The 20,485-nt window shown below is 33.1% G+C and overlaps 1 protein-coding gene across 1 annotated transcript in view; it reads left to right on the top strand.

Moving 5' to 3' along the window:
* Nucleotides 1-20,485, top strand: part of TRDN (triadin) — a 310,496-nt gene that overhangs the window by 15,598 nt on the left and 274,413 nt on the right. Inside the window, exons 3-4 of the mRNA XM_037731458.1 lie at nt 3,448-3,609; nt 4,688-4,720. Of these exons, the coding sequence (XP_037587386.1) occupies nt 3,448-3,609; nt 4,688-4,720 (195 nt within the window). The remainder of the gene's footprint in view (nt 1-3,447; nt 3,610-4,687; nt 4,721-20,485) is intronic.

Below are 20,485 nucleotides of genomic sequence, written 5' to 3'. Positions count from 1 at the left end.
TATTCTTATATCCTTATGTGGTTTTATTCTTATATCCTTATGTGGTTTTATTTTTAGTGTCATTTATGGTTCAGCAAATGGAAGCACAGAGTACTTTATCCTTTTTCCCACTATATATATACTGTTTGCCAGAACCAAATATGTTATAAAGTACAGTACAGAAAGGTTGAATAGAGGAGTAACAGGCACTAGGGGGTTGAGGTCTTGATTTAGAATAGTGACTTTGGAAAAGCTGAGGCACTGATAAGTTTCATAAACATGGCAAAAGTTAATCTTCTCAATATCATACAGCTAATAGGTTGGGGAAGTACCAGGACTAGAGAAAAGTGAGTGAAATACCATGGCTACAAAATTGGAGTCCTCCAAAATACTCAATAATCAAAATAAATAATATTTTCATGCAGAATTTAAATTTTCAAAATTAATGCAGAAACCTATGATGAAGAAAATATCAACATTTTAAATAAAGACAGGATGCTTATTACTATTTCTCCTTTTGTTTCAATATGGTTGGCACAGCACTGGGTGGGAAGCTTGAACTTGAATTCTATCAGTCTGAAATCAGAACTCAAGCTCATAACCATTGTTTGCTGATATTTCTCAGGATATGAAAAATAAAGAAGGGTCAAATATTACCTACAGAATGTAAGACTGATTGCCAAAGATAACAGTGAAACTATGGACTTTATTCTCTAGAAGGGAAGCAGAAAAAATGCCTATTTCTCTTGTATAGTCCCATTTAGAAACTTAAGTATGTGCATAGTTTAGTTTCAAAACCAGAGGTCAAATAAAAATCTTATTTAACTTTAAACTTTTCTTGGCCTCTCTTGTATCTCTTGGAACTCTTTCATCAGTGCCAAAAATCCAATTATTGACCACAAGTAACCTAAAGCAGTTTTCCCGGCATTCAGTGGTATATTTTTCTGTAAGAAACCTTGGATATAATTAAGAATAACTTGAACACTGAGAAACATTTCTTATCTCATATAACAGAAGTGCTGAAGGTAGGGTGATTTCAACATTGGATACTTCAAGGCCTTAGCAATGTCATCGTGGACTCATTTTTTTTTTGTTTGTTTGTTTTAATCCTTGTTTTTCTCAAAGAGCCAGCTACTGTTCTCATGGTAACAAGATGACTGCAGCAGCTCCAGGCTTTTTGGTTCCCATCAGTAAAGTCTCTGTTCTTTTTAAGAGAATGAAAACCCCTTCTAGAATCTCCCCACCCAAAACATAATCATAAAATCAGTTGTGAGTTTATGTTTTTTGTTTGACAGCATATGGTGCAATAGTGAAGAATCTTGCTTTGGTGGCCTAAAATGGGTGCAAAACCTGGCTCCATCACTTACTAGCTATGTAACCTGAGGTATGTTATTTAAATTATCTGTGCCTCAGTTTTCCTCTGTTTAAAAACAAGGTATAAAATAATATACCTATGTCATTGTTTATTGAGAACAAAATGTGAGTTAATACATGTAAAGTTTTTATGATGGTGTCTGACTATTACTATTATTTTTAAGATGATCCTCACTGTCATGTATATAATTAAACTTACGAAAACATGAGAGCTAAGAAAGTACAATTACCTAAGTATCTCCTTAAAAAAGACATCAATAAAAGTTTTAGTTTACATTGAATAATATTTTTCCATTGATATGATCTGGATTTGGATGTGAGGTCTGAAAGAGATAATAAGAATCAACCTCAGGACTACTATCTTATTTAAATCAGAAAATCGGAAGCTGATCTCAAGCTAGGAACAATAACTTCATAAAAATAGCCTGCTTTAACTATTTTAGAGCCAGGCTATATATATATATATATATATATATATACACACACATATATATATTTCTGCAAAGTGCGTGTAGTGCATTTAAGCATAAGGATAATTAAACTGATATCAATTTTCTTGGATTTTATTGTTAAGTTCTTCAGTTAACACTTAGAAAGAAGGGAAGTGGAGAAATGGACTCCATCTATTCTCATCATAAAAATCTCATTTGCAGATTTCTCCATTAGGTATAAAATATACGAGTGCTAAAAATGCCTTTAATGTCAGAACAATCCAGTTCCTTACATATGGTTCTTTTAAAATCCTCAATTGCAATTATAAAATTCCATTTCCCTTTCCTAAGGTTTAATCTTACTATTCAAATGGCCATTTCTTGCTCACATGAAACTCTCTGGAATGCAGTAAAATAGGGTGCAAAGAGTGAAAGTAAATTATCAATGAATCATGGAGACAGGCTTCCTAGAGAAATTCGGAATCTAATTGCATCTCACCACACACACTGTTACCATCTTGTTAGAAATCCCCATCATCTTTCTCTTGGATTATTTCACTTGGCTTCATCCGTGTCTCCCTGTTTCCAGCCTGGAGCCCTTTCAGTCTTCAACAGAGCAAAGGAAGTCAAATCACTTCATCTCTGGGCTCAAATCTTTCAATGACTTTCTATGTTAATCAGAGTAAAAGCCTAATTTGATATACTTAACCTTCAGATAGTATAATACATTGATATAATTCTCGTCTCTTAAATATATCAAAGACAGAAGAGTCTCTGAAAAGCTAAAATAGTTTTAAAATTAAAGAAAACATAGCTCTAAAATTTAATTACAGATTGATAAAAAAAATCAGGTGCAATTTATACCATATTTCTAGATAGATCACCTCTTTAATCACGTGGCTATGCTTGCCTCTTCAGAGCAGTTTTAATATCATTGGAAGAACAAAATATAGGAAATTTCTAATCTACTTGCTTGCATTTTTGATGATTCAGTCTTTCATTTCGCAAACAATTTATATCTCCTAGGACATAGAAAAGGGAAGATTATAGATTCTATCCATTGAAGTTACTAGTAGTTCAAATATTTTTTTACTTCATGGACGGGAATGACTAACAGACAAATCCAATTTATTCCAACTAGAGCTTGATATGATCACTACCTTGACTATTCCAGATTCTTCCTGTGGTGTCACAAATTAGAATAAATGGAGCTAACAGTCTTAACTTAGCCACAAGTACCTTACTCAACTTGGAGAACTCGTTATTTGTCTGAAAACTTACAGAGCCGTATTTTCTATGATGCTGTCCCATACAATATGGGCCAAAATGGTTTCTTCTATTCCTGAACATCCATAACATGGGGTTTATTTGCAATTTGTGTAATATAATACATATTATTTTAATTCATTTCTAATTTTTTCCTTTGCTGACTTTTATTTGGATTATAAACTTCCCAAGGGCATTTTCTTTCTTGGCACACATGCATATTACAGCAAAATAAAATTTCTATTGTTGAGCAAAAAATTTTAGCCAGGAGATATTTAGAATCTTAAAATTGACATATTTATTCTGTCAAAAGAATAAATCAATAAAAACAGCTTTTCTTAAATTCTTTGGAAATGTTCACAAAACTTTTCTTTTTTCTTTTTTTAATTACTTTTAGCAAACTCTATTGCCAAGATTGGCTCAGATCCTTTAAAACTTGTACATGATGCTATGGAGGAAACCACGGACTGGATCTATGGCTTCTTTTCTTTGTTATCTGACATCATCTCATCTGATGCTGATGAAGAAGATGATGATGGTGACGAAGACACGGATAAAGGTACAAAGAACATAGAGACATATCTAACTGCTAGGACCAATATTAGATATGTGTTACAATGGCTTGCTTCAGTTTAATTTCAAATGAGCATTTGAGTCAAGCTAAACCAAAATGAATACACTGCTGACTGCTAAAAGCATATCAACAGGCTGCCAAACACAGTAAACTGGTCTTCATTTGATTTTCATCTTATAGCTTATCTGACATTATGGCAAAGATGTCAAAATTAAATGCTAGTATTAATGTAGCATTACAGCAAAGATAATCTCATTATGCACTACTATAAAACTATGATACAAACTCACATTTATATGCTTCTTTGGAAAAAATTAATAGTTTATCTCTAGGAAGATTAAAATAAAAACGGTAAAACTGAAAATATATGTAAGGGTTTTATACGCATAAATCATATTTATAGTCAAATAGCAGAAAGCAATCTTACTAAAAGCATAATCAAAAGAGTAAATTTATTGAACCAAATGGTGGTATAGAATAGAAGGACATATTCTAAGTGTTATAAAAATTATGCAACTAACCTATGTGCTCTCTCATATATATTAATGAGTAAAAGGAAATAGTCAACTCAAACCACATAAAAACTGCCATGGAATGGATATGAAAATAACAAAGCATTGTGATTCCATCTATTAGATAACATTTTTTAGGATCAGTCTTAGTCATCAGAAATCATGTATTCAACCTTGACTACCAGGAAAGCTTTTATTATTAGAGTGCTTTTATGACTTTTCCTGAATTTATATTTGTTTTGGTGCCAGTAAGAATTCAAGATGAACAATAGAGAACTGAAAATAACATGATATGTAACCTATAATGTATAATTTGGATCACTGCCACAATTTTATTGAATTCATAAAAATGAAACAATCTTAAATAAATGTACATAAAGTTTATACTTAAAAACTGGAATTTAGGAAGCAAAGTAATACAAAGACTATAACAGTTAAAACTAATACATTTTTAAGTGAACAAAAGAAAAGGGAAAAATGGTGATGTCATATTGTGCTGTGTTAAAATATTTTATAATCTTTTTTTTTTGTTGTTTTTAATCTTTGTTTAGGAGAAATAGAGGAGCCTCCCTTAAGAAAAAAAGGTTGGTTGTTTGCACTTTTGATAATAATTCCTTTTCTCTTATGGTAGTATTGGTTTCCAGCATAGTTCAAATATATTTCCTTGAGTTGTAGCCTTAATTTATTTTAATATAAAGGTTTTATTTAATAATTAGGTCAAGATTTATAGTCAGTAAAAGAAAATACTCAATTTCTTTTCCAATGAAGTCACCTTCATTGGAAAATACCTCACTATTTTTCTGTTGATTATTTTTTATATGCCTTCTTCAGTAGATTTGCATGAATTCATCTATACATAGACAAGTTAGCTGGAATCTGAGGAATGAGGAAAGAATTTCTTAGCCTTAGAAATAGTCCGAAAAATAATGACACTCATGATTTATTCTCACCATGGTTAGATGTATTGATTTAAAATTTTTATTCTTATTCTTTTTCTTGTTATTTTCTAGCCAGCATTATTTTGCAATTTAGGTGATGACTATGGATGGGGACAGCAAGATGGTGAGGGACATAACTGTCTAGGAGGCAAAGGCTCTTATCCAATCAGTATGTGTGACATGTCATTGTCATGGAGTAGAGTCACCTCGGTGTGTCTGGATATGCTGTAAAGGAATTCCTTGCAGGAATAGATAAGACAACCTGAATGATGAGAGCGGTAAACTAGGACAAAGGAGGACAGCAATGGGGCAAGAATGTCAGATGGGCAGGGCAGGGATTTTTACAGGAAGGAGTAGGAACTGCACCTGGAAGGGGCACTGGGAAGGAGGTGGTACCTTGGTATCCTGAGGTACATTGGTTGTGAGTAAAGAGCCAACACTTAAGTCAGACTTGAAACAATTGCAATGTTTTAGTTACTGCTACATATGGGCAAACTGTTGAGGGTATTTACCCAGTCAGATAACACTGGGTTCTCTTGGTCTCTCCTAAGACCTACTGTGGGTTCAAACAGTGGGATTACAATTTCAGCCTTCCCTGAGAAAATGATGACTACCCCACACTATGTAGAGTAAAATCCACTTAGTGTATGTTAATTTAGAAACTTTGAATTTGTAACTTATGCAGCAAAAAAGAGCTAAGCCAGTCAAACTCAACTGTGGCAAAGGCATCCAGAAATGAATGTGTTTATAAAGTTCTGTGAGGAGAAATGAAGGGTTTCTTCACCTACAAATCCAGAATGAGAACTCAAGCACCCAAGACAGACTTCAGCCATCAAATTCAGGCTTAGAGAGTCTCGATTAGTCTATAAACTTCAAGAAATCAGGAGGAGGGTCTTTTTGTAGCTGATTTCCCATAAAGAGTGACTACAACACAGTCAAACTTTAAATGAGGTATTAGTCATTATCTGGAAATAACAGCTAATGCATGTTTATTTTCTTTGGAAATGGAAGAGGGGAAAACAAATAATGTTTGCTCATTTATACTTATAAACTGAATTCCATAAGGATATCATAAAGCCATATTTTTCATAAATTGATATTTATTGTTTAATAAAAAATATCTTCTTTTGATTTAAATTTTTCTTTGAAATTATTTTAAAATTATGCTTCATAGAGCTATTAGTATAAACTGCAAATTCACACAAAGCTGTTTTACTATTGTTTCTTAAATCATTACCTTGATTGACCAAATCAAAATTTTAACAGAAAAACTATTAAATAGTTGTTCAGGGGACTTTCAAAAAATGTTAGGAATGCTTATTAGTCAAAAATAGTCTAAGGGATATATGTCCTTAAACACTAATGTATGTATATATTAGTGTATGTACTCTTTAAAGATTACATACTCAAAATTAGGATAATTGACTTAAAGTCACCAGAATATATTTTCTTAATAGTATTATTCACAGGGTTACAAGAAAACAAATTGATATTTAAGTAAAAATCTCATATGCCTTATCTTGGGTTCAGAGGCTATGTAATAATAAACCATAGTTGAAAGTGAACTCAAGGAGATCTATTTCATTGTAATTATTATTTTTATGTATAGGCTTTTCTTTGATAGAAGTACAGAGGCAATGAGAGCTTTAAAGTAGTAGGTAATATTTTATAAAACATTTATAATACACATTCTACATTTAAAGTATACTCCTAACATTATTACTAGGGGAGAAATTCTATAAATTATTCTTGTCTTATAGGTCATTTTATTTAGTTTTGCATTTTAAAATTTTGTTTAAAGAAGGAATTGAGGGCAATATAGAATGATATAAAATGATAGTCTCTTAAAACGTGATTTTCGTCCATCTAAATGACTCTTTATTAAGACTCTTCTCAATTCACATATATTCAATAATATTTAGTCATTTTATATTGCCAAAATTATCAGACTGTAGCATTTTATATGTCCTATGTCTACCTAAAGCATTTTATTTGAATACACTTAGTTTTATTTGTTCAGATATTGCTATTCTTAACAAAATAAAAATTCAACCAACTTGTTTTTTATGGTTGAAGTCTGCAGTTCTTAATTTGATATGAAATAATGGTGCAGTCAACTAATCTCAGGGTTGCAGTATTGATTATTAAACAGATTATTAATATGGATGAAATATATTTGATTCTGCTAGTCTGTGGAATCTATTGTTATATATAAATATAGCTTCAGGGTATTACATGTAGTACCTACTGTCTTTATATTCTCCATGCATAGTTATTTTTGAGCTTGTCAAAATTTTAAAATACTAAGTTCTATTACCAAACACTTCATGATGAGACCACAAGGCACTGAATCTTTAGAAAATACCAGATTTTATCACACAATTGTCTAAAAATCATAACTATGAAAAAAATACTATTATAAATAATACTTTCTGAAAAAAAAATATTTGCTGTGTATAGTGGTATAGTTTGCACATCTGGAAGTGTGCTTTTGACCAATATTCTTCTCACCAGGGTATACATCATGGATATGTTAACACCTTACTTTCTAAGGGGTAAATAAGTGCAGAGAGATTTAAAGGAATTAAATACCATTTTAATGTTTTTCTAAAACTGATCTTCTTGAGAACATGCCCAAGTTTACAACTGTACTATTTTCGCTTCAAATATAAATAAATTTGTTTTTAGTTTTTTACATCCTTTGATGTTACTTGGAAGGACACATAAAATTAAATAACATTGCCCTAATAAGATTTGTGTGTGTGTGTGTGTGTGTGTGTGTGTGTGTGTGTACAGATGTGCATAAGGCTTCTCAATACTTGTATCTTTAAAACTAAAATATAGGATTAGATTTGTTGATGAACCTTGTCTCATTCTAACTGTAGAATACATTAATCCACAGATAGGTAAACTATTTTTAAAGCTCCATTCTCTAGATGGCATTCTAAAAAAAATTCATTTTTCAGGTTTAACAGTAACTTATGAAGATTTGCAATATATTAACCTTAGATTCTTGGATTCTTACAGTCTAAAGGTTAATATATTAGAGGATATAAAGAAAATTTTAGAATTTCAATGGATATACTTTTTTCCTTAGAGAATCATACTATAGCTCTTGAATAAATTTTTTTGTGAGAAAGGTGTAATGAAAATATAAATTCAAAAAGAAAAGAGAAAGATAAAAAATTTTCTAATGTTAAGAAAGAACTTTTTGATATATATTTTAAGTTGATAATGCTGTCTAAAAATATTGTAGCGTTTGGAGTCCATCAACTCAGTTTTCAAAAGGGATAAGGCAACTTTATTTTTAAACATCAACATTTACAATAATCTATAAATTATATAACTTGTAACCTTTTAACTTATGATGAAAAATTTTAGAACCTGTGAGATGCGGAGTTTTGCCAGATTTCTAAGAACTGTAAAAGGAAAAAAATTAAATATGATTGTAATAGAAAATAAACATTTTGTTTTCTGGGTAACTCATAGGTTTCTGAGTGACAGCAAAGCACAGAGGTCTAAGATTTCACAGCAGTGCAATGTGTATCCTTAGCTAATCACTAACGTGGAATATAGATAGACATGTTTTATGCCTCTGGGATTAAACTCAGTCAACAAATGTATATTTCAATTAATCTTTTTCAAGTGTTCTCTATGAACCAAGCAATGAGCTGGTGGGAGAGAACATGCACTATTTGCTTACCACATTCCCAAAGACTAATGATGAAATGTATTAAATAAAATAATAAATGACTGTAATGGAGTTTTAATGTGGTATTGCTAGTATCAGGATCAATGCAACATGGTATTTTACAGCTTAATTGAAAAGGTATAAAAGATTATCTTACTTAGTAAAATGTCCTACAAAGACCACAATTAAAAGTTTAATGGATACATGATCAAATAAGACAGTAAATAAGATAGAATAGTTGGGACATTGTATATTTGATAAAAATGAGGATAAATCTTTATATGATGTTATCATAAATAAATTGAACTGAAACAATATGAAATTAATAATAGTAATGATGATATAAATGGATACACTCTATTTTTTAGAAACATAAATAAATTTTAATTTACTTAATTATTCACAAAGACCCAAATTTAAAGTTAAAACCAGGCCCAGGCTCTGTGACACACACACACACACACACACACACACACACACACACTCACTCTCTCTGTCTCTCTCTCTCTCTCTCTCTCCCCCCCCCGCCAGAGAAACAAAAAGGGAGGGAGAGAGAGAGAGAGAGAAGCAAGAATCCAAAAGTCTTAAAGCAAAGTTAAAAATATATGTTTTTTCAGCGTAGAAATCTTAGTATTTTTCTCTCTTTATGTTCAAAAATAAAATACTGGTTTATTACTTGTTTATCTTATTAATAAAATACTGTTACTAATACTTTTAAGTGCAACTTAACAGATACACCTATCTCTAGTTCCTTTTTACAGTTTATTCTTAAATTTACATCTATCTATCTATATCTTTATATAAGAATAATCATTACAGCATTTATATCCTTTGGAATATGTAATTTTAGAAGACAATAATAGGCTTCTAACAAGAAATTAGGTTTTGTAATGTCTTTTCCTGACATCTAGCTTTAAAGTTAAGATAGAATAATTGTAGTCATTCAGAGCCATGCACACTTAGTTTTTTGGACAGGAGAAACTGATCTTTAATTTTAGGAGCATGGTGGCCTTATGGGTTATAGGTCTATCTCTTGCCTTAGAGGAAAGCACCAGAAGCCCATCTACATTATGTTTAATTTCCTTTCTTGCTAACTACTTACTATTTGAAATAAGAAATTGTCCAGCTGGAGCCAACATAGAGGCTGATGTTCCCTGAGATTGTACTTGATGCATGTCAATGACAGAGGAAGAGACTCCTCACTTAGAGCAAAACAAATTACATTTCCCTCTGTAGTCACATGTTTAAATTACCCTAAAGCTCTGCAAGTTGGAAAGAGCTGCCTGGTAAATTTTAACTCAGTTCTTTCATTGTGTATTTTTCTTACTTTATTAAAATCGGCACTAGCTCTTGCAGTCAGAGTGAATGAGAAGGAGCCAGGAAATTTAAGCATCATAAATATTCAAGACTTTAGGATTAGGCCATTCAGAAGGTTGTATCGCGTCATCGGGAGTAAGATGGATGGATGGATGTGTGTGTCAGAGCTTTCATTGCATCCATCTTTGCTGGCAGCTTCAGTGGTTTACACCAGGCTGAACATTTAGTGTCTGAAAAATACGGTGCATGAAAAAAGGAAGGAGAATGGAAAGATGACTAAACTTGTTAAAATTCATAGCCTCAGAATATTGGTTAGTAGGTAGGCCCTAGTAACATTGTTAAGTAGATACATTTATCTTTGGATGTTTCCTCTAAATAAATCTAGATCAAAACTCATCTCCATAACTGTACCATTGCATATTGCTCTCAGGATTCATGAGGAGCTTAGAGCTTTATCTTCTGGCTGTCTTTCCCAGCGTGGATCAGACATGTGATGGGGGTGGGAGAGGGACAAAACCCAGAGAGAATAGACAGTAGGTTTGGAGGTTGGCTCAAAATGAAAAAGCTGAGGAGGGTGAGGTAAAGAAGATTCAGGCTCCAGTCACTTCTCCAGGCAGTCGCTAAGGGGTAAACTCTGAGCCCACTGACTCAGGCAACTGTAGTACCTCGTGCTACTAAAAGAGCACATCTCTGTTGAGACAAACAAACCAACCCAGGATGAAACAAACAATAGTGGGTCAAACCAGAGCCTGAATTAACAGGCCAAAGCCAAATTCAGAAGGAATTAAAAGAGTCTCTGAGACAGCTCAACTCAGGCCCAACCATTTTATGTAGTTCCTCTTGGAGCAAGAATAATTTCATTGGTGTTAAATTTCTATGTGTACCTAAGATGAGTTACAGAGAAAGTACATCGGGGGAAGCTGTTAGGTCTAGTGTATTTCGGAATCTTCTCTCTGGAGTTCTGTATGTTTCCTGTTTCAGATTCAAGAGAAACTAAAGTGCTGGTTAAATGAAGATGGCTTAAAGTTTTACCTATTTTAAATTATAGATTTTCATTTAGAAAGGAACAATTGAAAAATAAAATGAACAACAACAAAAAAAGCATAACAGAAGCCTTACTAATTGTTCTCAACTCTGTGTGTCAGATTCAAGTGATGTCTTAATTAGAAGTATTTCGCTCATGAGACCAAAATCTGATTCACACTGGCTTAGTGAAAAAAAAAATACTTTTTCTGTTCAAGTGATTAAAAGACATGAGTAGAATTGGCTTCAGAAATGACCTTATACAGGTTTTTGTATCATGTTATTAGTAAAATTCTTTCTTCACTTCTGGAACCGGCTTTTCTTTCTGTTTCATTTGTCTCAATCTCAGGCAGGCTTTTATCTCCTAGTGGCTATTATGGGGACCAGAAAGTTGGAGCTAAAATGATTCTACCTTAGCAGCTCAGTAGAAGAGCCTGTTTTCTCCCAAATATCTCTGCAAAAACATTTAAATGTTTCACTCCCATTAATCTGGATTTAGTAGCAGATCTTGTTGGAACCAATCAGTTGGACAGAGAGATGCAACATACACTTTGTCAAGACCTATGAAATAGGCTCCCACACTTGGAACTGAAGGGTGAGTTAGCATGGGAAAAAAAGTGGTTCCTAAAATTAAGAGGAATATTATCAGGAATAATGGATTCTAGCAAGAAAGCCACAAATGTCTACAACATCTAACTTTTGTTTCTACTTCCAAATTCCAGATTACCTCCCATCTCTGATTTGCTAAATAAGAGTCTCTAGGGGTCAAGTCTTAAATAGTTGAATTTTTAAAATCTCCACAATGTTATTCTAACTCACAATCAGGATGAGAGTCATTGCAACCCAAAAGAGTAATTCTAAAAACAGGGAATTTTATGCATTGTGAGGCCAGTGAGGGAGACAGTCGAGGATAAGTGAATAAATACAGAATTTATTTACACACAGTGACTGGTGTGCATAAATCCACTGTTAAGAAAATCCTGAAATATGAGTGATGGGATGCAAACTAAGTTAATATATATCACTGTGGCATTGACCTAAGGCATTGGAAAAACTATTGATGGTTGATGCTCATCATCTGAACATATCAAAATTTTAGACATGACTGAGATAAGCTTGAATGAATCCAACAAGGAGGTATTTGTGTTGTTTCCCTTTCCGCTGTTAACCGGCTATGGTTAAGTCACTTAATTTCAGTGGCCCTCAGTTCTCACACCTGTAAAACAAAACTGCTGGATTTACTGATATCCAAGTCTTTTTCAAGTATAATATTTTATGTTTCTATGATTAAAATTGTGATGCTATACAGTGATAATTTTATCAAGAGTTTCATCTGGACTAGAGCTTTGAAATTCAAAGCATAGCCCATGGACCAGCAATGTTAGCATCAGCTGGGACCTATTTAGAAATACAGAATCCAGGCTCTATCTAGACCTAATGAATCAAAATCTGCCGTTTAATATCCCCAGTGACTCATATGCGATTAAAATTTGAGAAACATTGATCAAGACAGTAGTTTCCCTTTGGACTGTGGTTCTGAAATTACCTGAGAATTTATTTAAATGTAGATCTCTAAAAATTTCCATGCCATGAGAGACAAATTGATAACATTTGAGTTGTAGCTCAACATTGAGCTAAAATGTTGTTTTAAAATCTCTCCAAATGTGTTTTAAAATCTCCCCAGATAATTCTGATGTACAGACACATTGATCTTGTCTAGCATACTATCAAATATGAAACATGCTAACACAGCCAAAATCAAAATCTTACCCAAATCTCCAAATCTGCAAACTTCATCAGTGATTATCCTATTAAAGGTACTCTTTGCAATCATTTCTACCTCTGTCTGGTTTATGTACATATGGAAAATGATATCTCATTTATAGATGGAGAAAATACAATTCGAAGAGAAAAATGGATTAGCCAGAGATAACAGATTGAAAGTCAAAAATGAGATTAGGTACATATCATCTTAGTATATTTATTTGGAAAATGTATAAGGATCATTAGCATACACTGTTGAAATTATTATTATTTCTTAAAAAAGTTCAGCTTATCATACCAAGCAGTCAAACACAATAAAATAAAGATTCAAAATAATTTACGTTTATGGGCTTCAACATCTCTGAAAGAAACGTTCTTAATATCTTCCTGTCACTATATCTGGAGTGGTTGCTCACTTAATCATACACACACTGCGTGCTTCAAGGGGAAGAGAATATTCCTTTTTATATTATTCATTAATGGTGAGCAGTACACTTTCCCCAGAAATGTTTGTTTACCAATCAAACATAAAAAGTATCAGAAAATCAAAGATTACGTAGACACCTACAGATAATCTGGTAGATTTATCTAAAATATTGATAATTCAGTAAAAAAGTTGTGTTTGGCATATTTAATTAGCCACTAAATAGATAACAAGATTTGCTTGCTCTTCTGTTACAATTAATCTTTTCTGCCCTAATAACAATTGGCAGATTCTTACAAATAAAGATTATAGGTTTGAGTGAATAAATAATTCTATTTTTTAATATTAAAGTGGGAAATAATGTAAGAAGGCATTTTATTTTATCTGGTGCTTGTGAAATACTTACAGAAAACACAGTAAGAGGCATTCTTGGAAATCCACAACCTTATAAGTTAATAAACAGAATTGTCATCTTAAAAGAATCAGGATGATTGCCTTAGTGACAGAGATTATCCTTTTAACTTCTTGAGTCTGTCATTTGAAAATCTTCAATTGATAACATTTTGAATTTATTAACAGTGTGCCATATTAACCGAGAAAAACTGTATGTTTTCAACTGACCGTGTAAGTCTTAGACAAAATTATAAACTATCTACAAACTATCTACTCAACAGCAAGCTTTGGTATAATTGTAAGTAGATAAAATCATAAGAAAAACGCATGTAATATAACAAAATAATTTAGAAATACATCACTACAGAATCAGTTCATTCATAGGAATCACCGACACAACCTATACTCACTACTCTTGAGTGGTTGTTGCTACTACCAGCGTTCTCATTTTGAGTACCCATGGCCTCTCTTCCCAAGTTGCATATCGAAGTTGAGCTCAGAGAGTCTGGGGAAAATATATTTGCCTGATGATTACCATCAACACCGTGGTAGACATAGACCTCATGTAAACATTTCGACAGAACTTAACAGCCTAAAGAGGAAGAAGAAAAACCAATGAACTGAATGTTCACTTGTAATTTGATGAAACTTTAGAGATTCCACCCTTTGAGTAATTGTATGTTCCTCCGGGACATTCAACACACATCACTAGAACAAGAAAATTCTCCATTATACTTGAAAGCTCTAAGTCAGACTACGAAGGGGAGCATTAAAATCTATCCTTATCCTCTCAAATGTCCAGCATAAATATATTTAGTAAATGGCTAAATTTCATAATTTCTGCATATAGAATACCATAAATATAGAGGCAAGTGTTATAAGACAAAAGACAATGTAGATTATTACTGAAATACCCTAATTATTAATAAGAAATCCTGGAGAAATGTAATAATACCAAACCTGAGGAACAAACGGAATAAACATTTTGGGTCCCTTCCTTGATTAAGCTTGATTAAGTAGTATTTTCCATATTTAAATCTCTCTCCCAATTTTTTTCTTTTGAAATAGTTATAATATTTTATTGACATTTTATAAAAATATGTTCACTTAAGTTTATCTAGTTTTTGCATGAACGTCTATAAATAAGTTTTGAAATAAAGCAGTATATTAAAAACATGCTTAATGTCCTTAATTTAATTGTAATTTAGCTTTTCAGTGTTCCAGAAAAAAAAGTATGAAAAACATTTCTGCAATATAAAATACTATCAAACAATTGTTGCAGTTGTTTTTCTGTTTTCTCTTTTTATTTATCTATTTATTTTGAGATAGGGTCTTGCTCTGTTTCCCAGGCTGAAATTCAGTGTCACCATCATGGCTCATGGCAGCCTCGACCTCCTGGGTTGAAGGGATCCTCCTGTCTCTGTCTCCCAAGAAGCCAGATTACAGGTGTGCACCACCGCACCCAGCTAATATTTATTTTATTATTTATTTATTTATTTATTTATTTATTTATTTATTTTTGTAAAGATGGGGTTTCACCATGTTGCCCCAGCTGGTGTTGAATTCCTGGATTCAAGCAATCCACCCACCTCAGCCTTCCCAAGTGCTGGGATTACAGGTGTGAGATACCACACTTGGACAACTGTTGCAATGTATAAATAACTTTGACATATTTTATTTCCATAAGTAGTAAAATCTTACAACTTTCTCCTGTATTTCTAAGAAAAATTTAAAATATTTATAAATGAAATATTTTTTCAAATTTTCAGCTATATCATTTGGTAGTTAAATAGAAGTTTCAGAGTTGTATTATAAAAAACAAGTAAAATATGATCCATCACCATCTTCTAAAATATGCAAGAATTGATAACTCATAATCGTGATTAAATATTTTTTCAAGTAGTATGTATTTCTCAAGTGGCTAGTATATTCCAGGCATTGAAAATTTAATGTGGAATAAAACAGACATAATTCTTGCTCTCATAAAATTTGGTTATTTAGTGACAAAGAGAGACAAGTAAGAATAATAGCTGGCATTCACATGATGCTTACTTGACACAAAGTGATGCTCTAAATGTTTTACATTTTACATAAAGTATGTTAAGCCTATTTTAATCCTCATATAATCCTATCTGGTAGATACTACTGTTAATCTTATTTTATGGATGAGGAAATGAAGTTCACACATCTAGTAAGTATGGAAATCAGATTCCAATCAAGCAGATTGACTCCAGTGCTAATTATCTTCAACATTAAACTGTATTTTAATGGATGTCAGAGATGCAAATATTTTTGTATAGATCTTTCAATAGTTATTTCTATGTCTACATTTTCCTATCAAAATGCATGACATTTTAATTGTATTAGTATACTATAGATGTGTAACGTCTTTCATATGATTACTAAAATAATTATTTACAGATTATTGCAATCCTGAAATAAAGAATAATCTAAAAATATGACTAGTTTTTATTTATTCTCAGCACCATAATAAATTACCTATAACTCCTCCTTTGTTTGGCTTTGTACTTTGGAAAAACAGTCTGTGTGAGGAGGATATATTTCATTGTTTTTGCCATTGACTGATAAAGCATGAAAGTCAGAGTTTAAATTCTTTGAGTTCCTTGAGGAAAGAAAGTTGTAAATGCATTTAAAGCCTGGTATGATAACGTTTTCTATGGATTTCAAAAGCTTTTAGTTTTAGAGTGAAAGATGAATAGCGATAAAATCTAAGAGGCAATATCTTCTTTTTCCTGCACTTATCACTTATACCTCCCTACCAGCAGCCAGAAAAATGTTAGGGGAAAGTCAGGAGTAATAAAAGAAGTAGAAATATACTTTCTACAGTCTTTGAAATTAATTTGCCCTTCTCTTAAATCCTTCAGTGCTCTTGAAACCATTACTGACACCAGAAACATTGTGGAGCACTAACTCTTATTAGGCCTAAGGCTACCAATGACTCAGTGGAACAAACAGATTTCCTTCATTGCCACCTAACACATTAAGACACAAGAGCAGAAGATCAAACACTGCATGTTCTCACTCATAGGCAGGTGTTGAACAATGAGAACACATGGACACAGGGAGGGGAGCACTACACACTGGGGTCTGTTGGGGGGAAATACGGGAGGGTCAGTGCGGGGTGCGGAGTTGGGGAGAAATAACATGGGGAGAAATGCCAGATATAGGTGATGGGGAGGAAGGCAGCAAATCACACTGCCACGTGTGTAGCTATGCAACAATCTTGCATACTCTTCACATGTACCCCAAAACCTAAAATGCAATAAAATAAATTTAAAAAAAAAGATAATTGTAACTTTTTTTCTATGTTTTTTTCCCCTTCTCCTCTTCTCAAAATTTAAGTCGAAACTCATACCTTTAAGTATTTATGGGCAGACTCACACCTGGATTATGATAGTCTGACCTCTATGTTTCCTAAGACACAAAACAATTTTTAAGATTTACTGGTTACAAATATACTTTATGATTCGAACTAGCATCTGGTGCTGAGACTGAACACCTTTTCAGAGACATTGTACACCCACTTAATTGCAAATGACATATATGTGGAGGTGAATAATGACTTCCTTGCCTTTTTTCTTAAGTCTCTTTATCCAAGTTTGGTTCAGGTTTAAATGAACTGGTCCTCAAAAACTGTCATGATGTTTAAGTACAATTTTATGCTATTATACATTATTTCATGTTATATTAAGTGGAGACATTCACCTATGTTTGCAAATTATTAAATAAGTAGAAGCTAGTATTAAAATCACATACAAAACAATTTTATTTGAAGATCGTTGGACAATAAAGTTCCACCTTTAATGACTTGAATCTTTTAAATTTGATTTTCCAATTTATACAAGTATAGCCTTAGCTGGAAAGAGAAAATGAAGGTAACAAATCCGGTATTGCCTGCCTGTGAGAAAAATATCTTTCCAAATTCTAAATTGGTAACATGTTACTCAATTGGATGGGAGCTTGAGTGATCATCATTTCCTGGCTAAAGTGTAAGAAGACAGAACTGCCACACTATAGGGAGGCTTTACTGGATTCTTCTGACATCTGATATCCACAGTCCGTGACACCAGTGATGGAATCCAGTCCCCAAGAAAAATGCAATGTTGCAATAAAACATGCAGAAAAACATTTAATTTCCCCTAAAGTCTGAAACATCAGAAATACTTTTTTTGTCTTCCTGAGCAAAGAAGTGTAGGTGCGTGTATGTCTTTACTAGTTCAGCTGTGTTTGTCTATGTTTGCCTCTGTAGAAATATTAATATTTCAGCTTGAGTATCTACCTGTAAAACAAAAACTGCCTATGTAAGTTCGCATACTTTGTTGTGAGCTGTATAGACTTTACTGTGTGTGTATCTTTTTAAAAATGAACGATCTCTGCTTACAAGAATACTGCCTGCATCTGCCCAGAGCAGTGAGGTTGTCTTAGTTTGGTATAAGGCTGAAGTGCAGAATCAGGAAAATAAAAAATTGAGGCTTTAGCTGTGACACTGATCTAAGTTGCAGAACTGGGTTGCATCTACCCTACTTACCACAGAGTGAAAAATAACTGCTTTGAAATAAATTGCCATTTTTTTCAGTCTAATTTTCCTTTATTTATTTTTGCTTAAGTAAAACTTATTCTGATGTATATCCAACATGAAAGTATTTACCTTTCACTTTAGAGTTACCTCCCTTTTATGTATTTGGGAAAGAGATAATATATTTGCCCCCGCCTTTCCCTTCTCCTGAGTGGTGGTCTTGACCCTAGTCTGTCTGAGATTTGTCTTTATTTTTTTGTTGTTGAGGATGCTTCCTTGCTCATTTCCATTCTTGCTACTACTCATTCTCTTTGTCAGGATGTGGCTAAGTACACAAGAGCTAAGAGGAGCAAGGTAGCTCCTACTAGTGCTTCTTTCAACTCTTCTCTGATGTGCACTTTCACCTACCTTGCAGGAAACCCTGCTATGACCAACAAGGACTGTCTGTCTAGTTCCCAAAACCATCACCACTCTGTCCAAATAGTCTTTTCTCCAAAATCTAAGTTAGACTAGGAGGCTATGACAGGATTTTTCAGGGTAGATGACCTTTAGCAGAAGAGTCTAACTCACCTCTTATTCTCCTGTGTGAGTTCCAGAATCCCTTCTTTACAGTTTTTAATGGTCAGCAGGTGTCTGTGGAAGACACATATGTATATACACACGCATATGCATACACCCCTACCTCTAAAAAAATATTATTCTAAATGGCGATTTTAAGTCCTCCTAATAACGTGGTGAATGTAACATTCTGTGCAATTTTTTTAATTTTAAAAATGTCATTCCATCTCTGTATTCCAGTTATACCTACTAGGAGTAAAGAATAATCTCTTAAAGGCAACTTTCTTAGCATAGCCAAAAAAACATTCTAAATCTTTGATATTTTACTTGCTTTATGGACCTGAATTAAAGCACCAGTCTTCTTCACAGCATGTGTTGGTTTGGAGAGGAGGGAGCAAGCAAAACAGTATTGATAGGAGAGAATATCAAGTTTCTTTTTTCAGTTCATTTGAAAACAGTTTATCTCTGTGGATGACCTAAAGTTTTACAAAGGTCTTTTGCTCCCCCTGGGATTAGACCTGCATTAGACCTGTCTAGTAGTAATATAATAGGAGCCACATATGTAATTTAAAATTTTCCAGTAGCCACATTTAAAATACTATAAAGAAAAATATAAAATTAATTTTAATAATATATCTTATTTAATTCAATGTATCAGCCAGGGATTAAACAGGGAAGTACAACCAGTAGAAGATTATGGATATACATTTATACTTTAAAAAATTTATTACAAGGAATTGGCTGATGTGATTGTCGGAACTGGCTAAGCGTTTCTGAACCCATAAGACAGGCAGTCAATAAGGGAGGATTGAGCCTAGAAGTTGTCAACTGAAGTTGTCATTCGCAGGCATAACTCCTTCTTTTGCCCCGGGAAATCTCAGACCTGTTTTTAAGACTTCCTAATGAAGTCAGAGAAGCCCATCCAAATTATACAAAATCTACAAAATCATCTTACTTAAAATCAACTAATTACTGATTTTAATTACATCCACAAAATACCTGCAAGGAACTCTAGATTAGTGTTCAATGAAATAACAGGATAATAGCCTAGCCAAACTGACCCATTAATAAAACCATCACAACTAATATGACCAAAATATCATTTCAAAATGTTTTATTCTAAGTCTTCATAATCTAGTGTATACTTTACACTTAACAGCACATCTCAATTTGGACTAACCATATATCATGTCCTTAATATGCACACATGTATAGTGGCCACTGCATTGGATAGTATAGGTCTAGACAGTGATAGTGATTACACTGGTAATTATGTAGGTTTAGAGCAGTGGATCTCAAAATCAGGATTCGTTTTGCCCTACAGGGTACATTTGGCAAACTCTGCAGACATGCTTCATTGTCAAGATTGGGAGGTGGATACCAGGCTACTGGCATCTAGTAGGTAGAGGCTAGGAATGCTGCTGAATGTCCTAAAATGCACAGAATAGCCCTTCCCCAAATAATGCTTCATCCAATTCAAAGTCAGTAGTGCTAAGGTAAGAAATCCTGCTGTAGAGTAAAATTTGGAGACTAGGGAAGAAATAAAATGGTGAGAGAGACAGGAAGATGGACATTTTCTGTATTATTTGAAGATATTTCCTTGCATTTTGGAGATTTTTTTTAGAGATAAGAATGAGTACTAGGCTGGGCATGGTGGCTCATGCCTGTAATCCCAGCACTTTGGGAAGCTGAGGCAAGTGAATC

The sequence above is a fragment of the Cebus imitator genome, unplaced genomic scaffold (assembly GCF_001604975.1).
Source record: "Cebus imitator isolate Cc_AM_T3 unplaced genomic scaffold, Cebus_imitator-1.0 Scaffold400, whole genome shotgun sequence".
NCBI lineage: Eukaryota > Metazoa > Chordata > Mammalia > Primates > Cebidae > Cebus > Cebus imitator.
The sequence above is the reverse complement of the archived record's forward strand: the minus strand, read 5'-3'. Positions and strand labels throughout refer to the sequence as shown.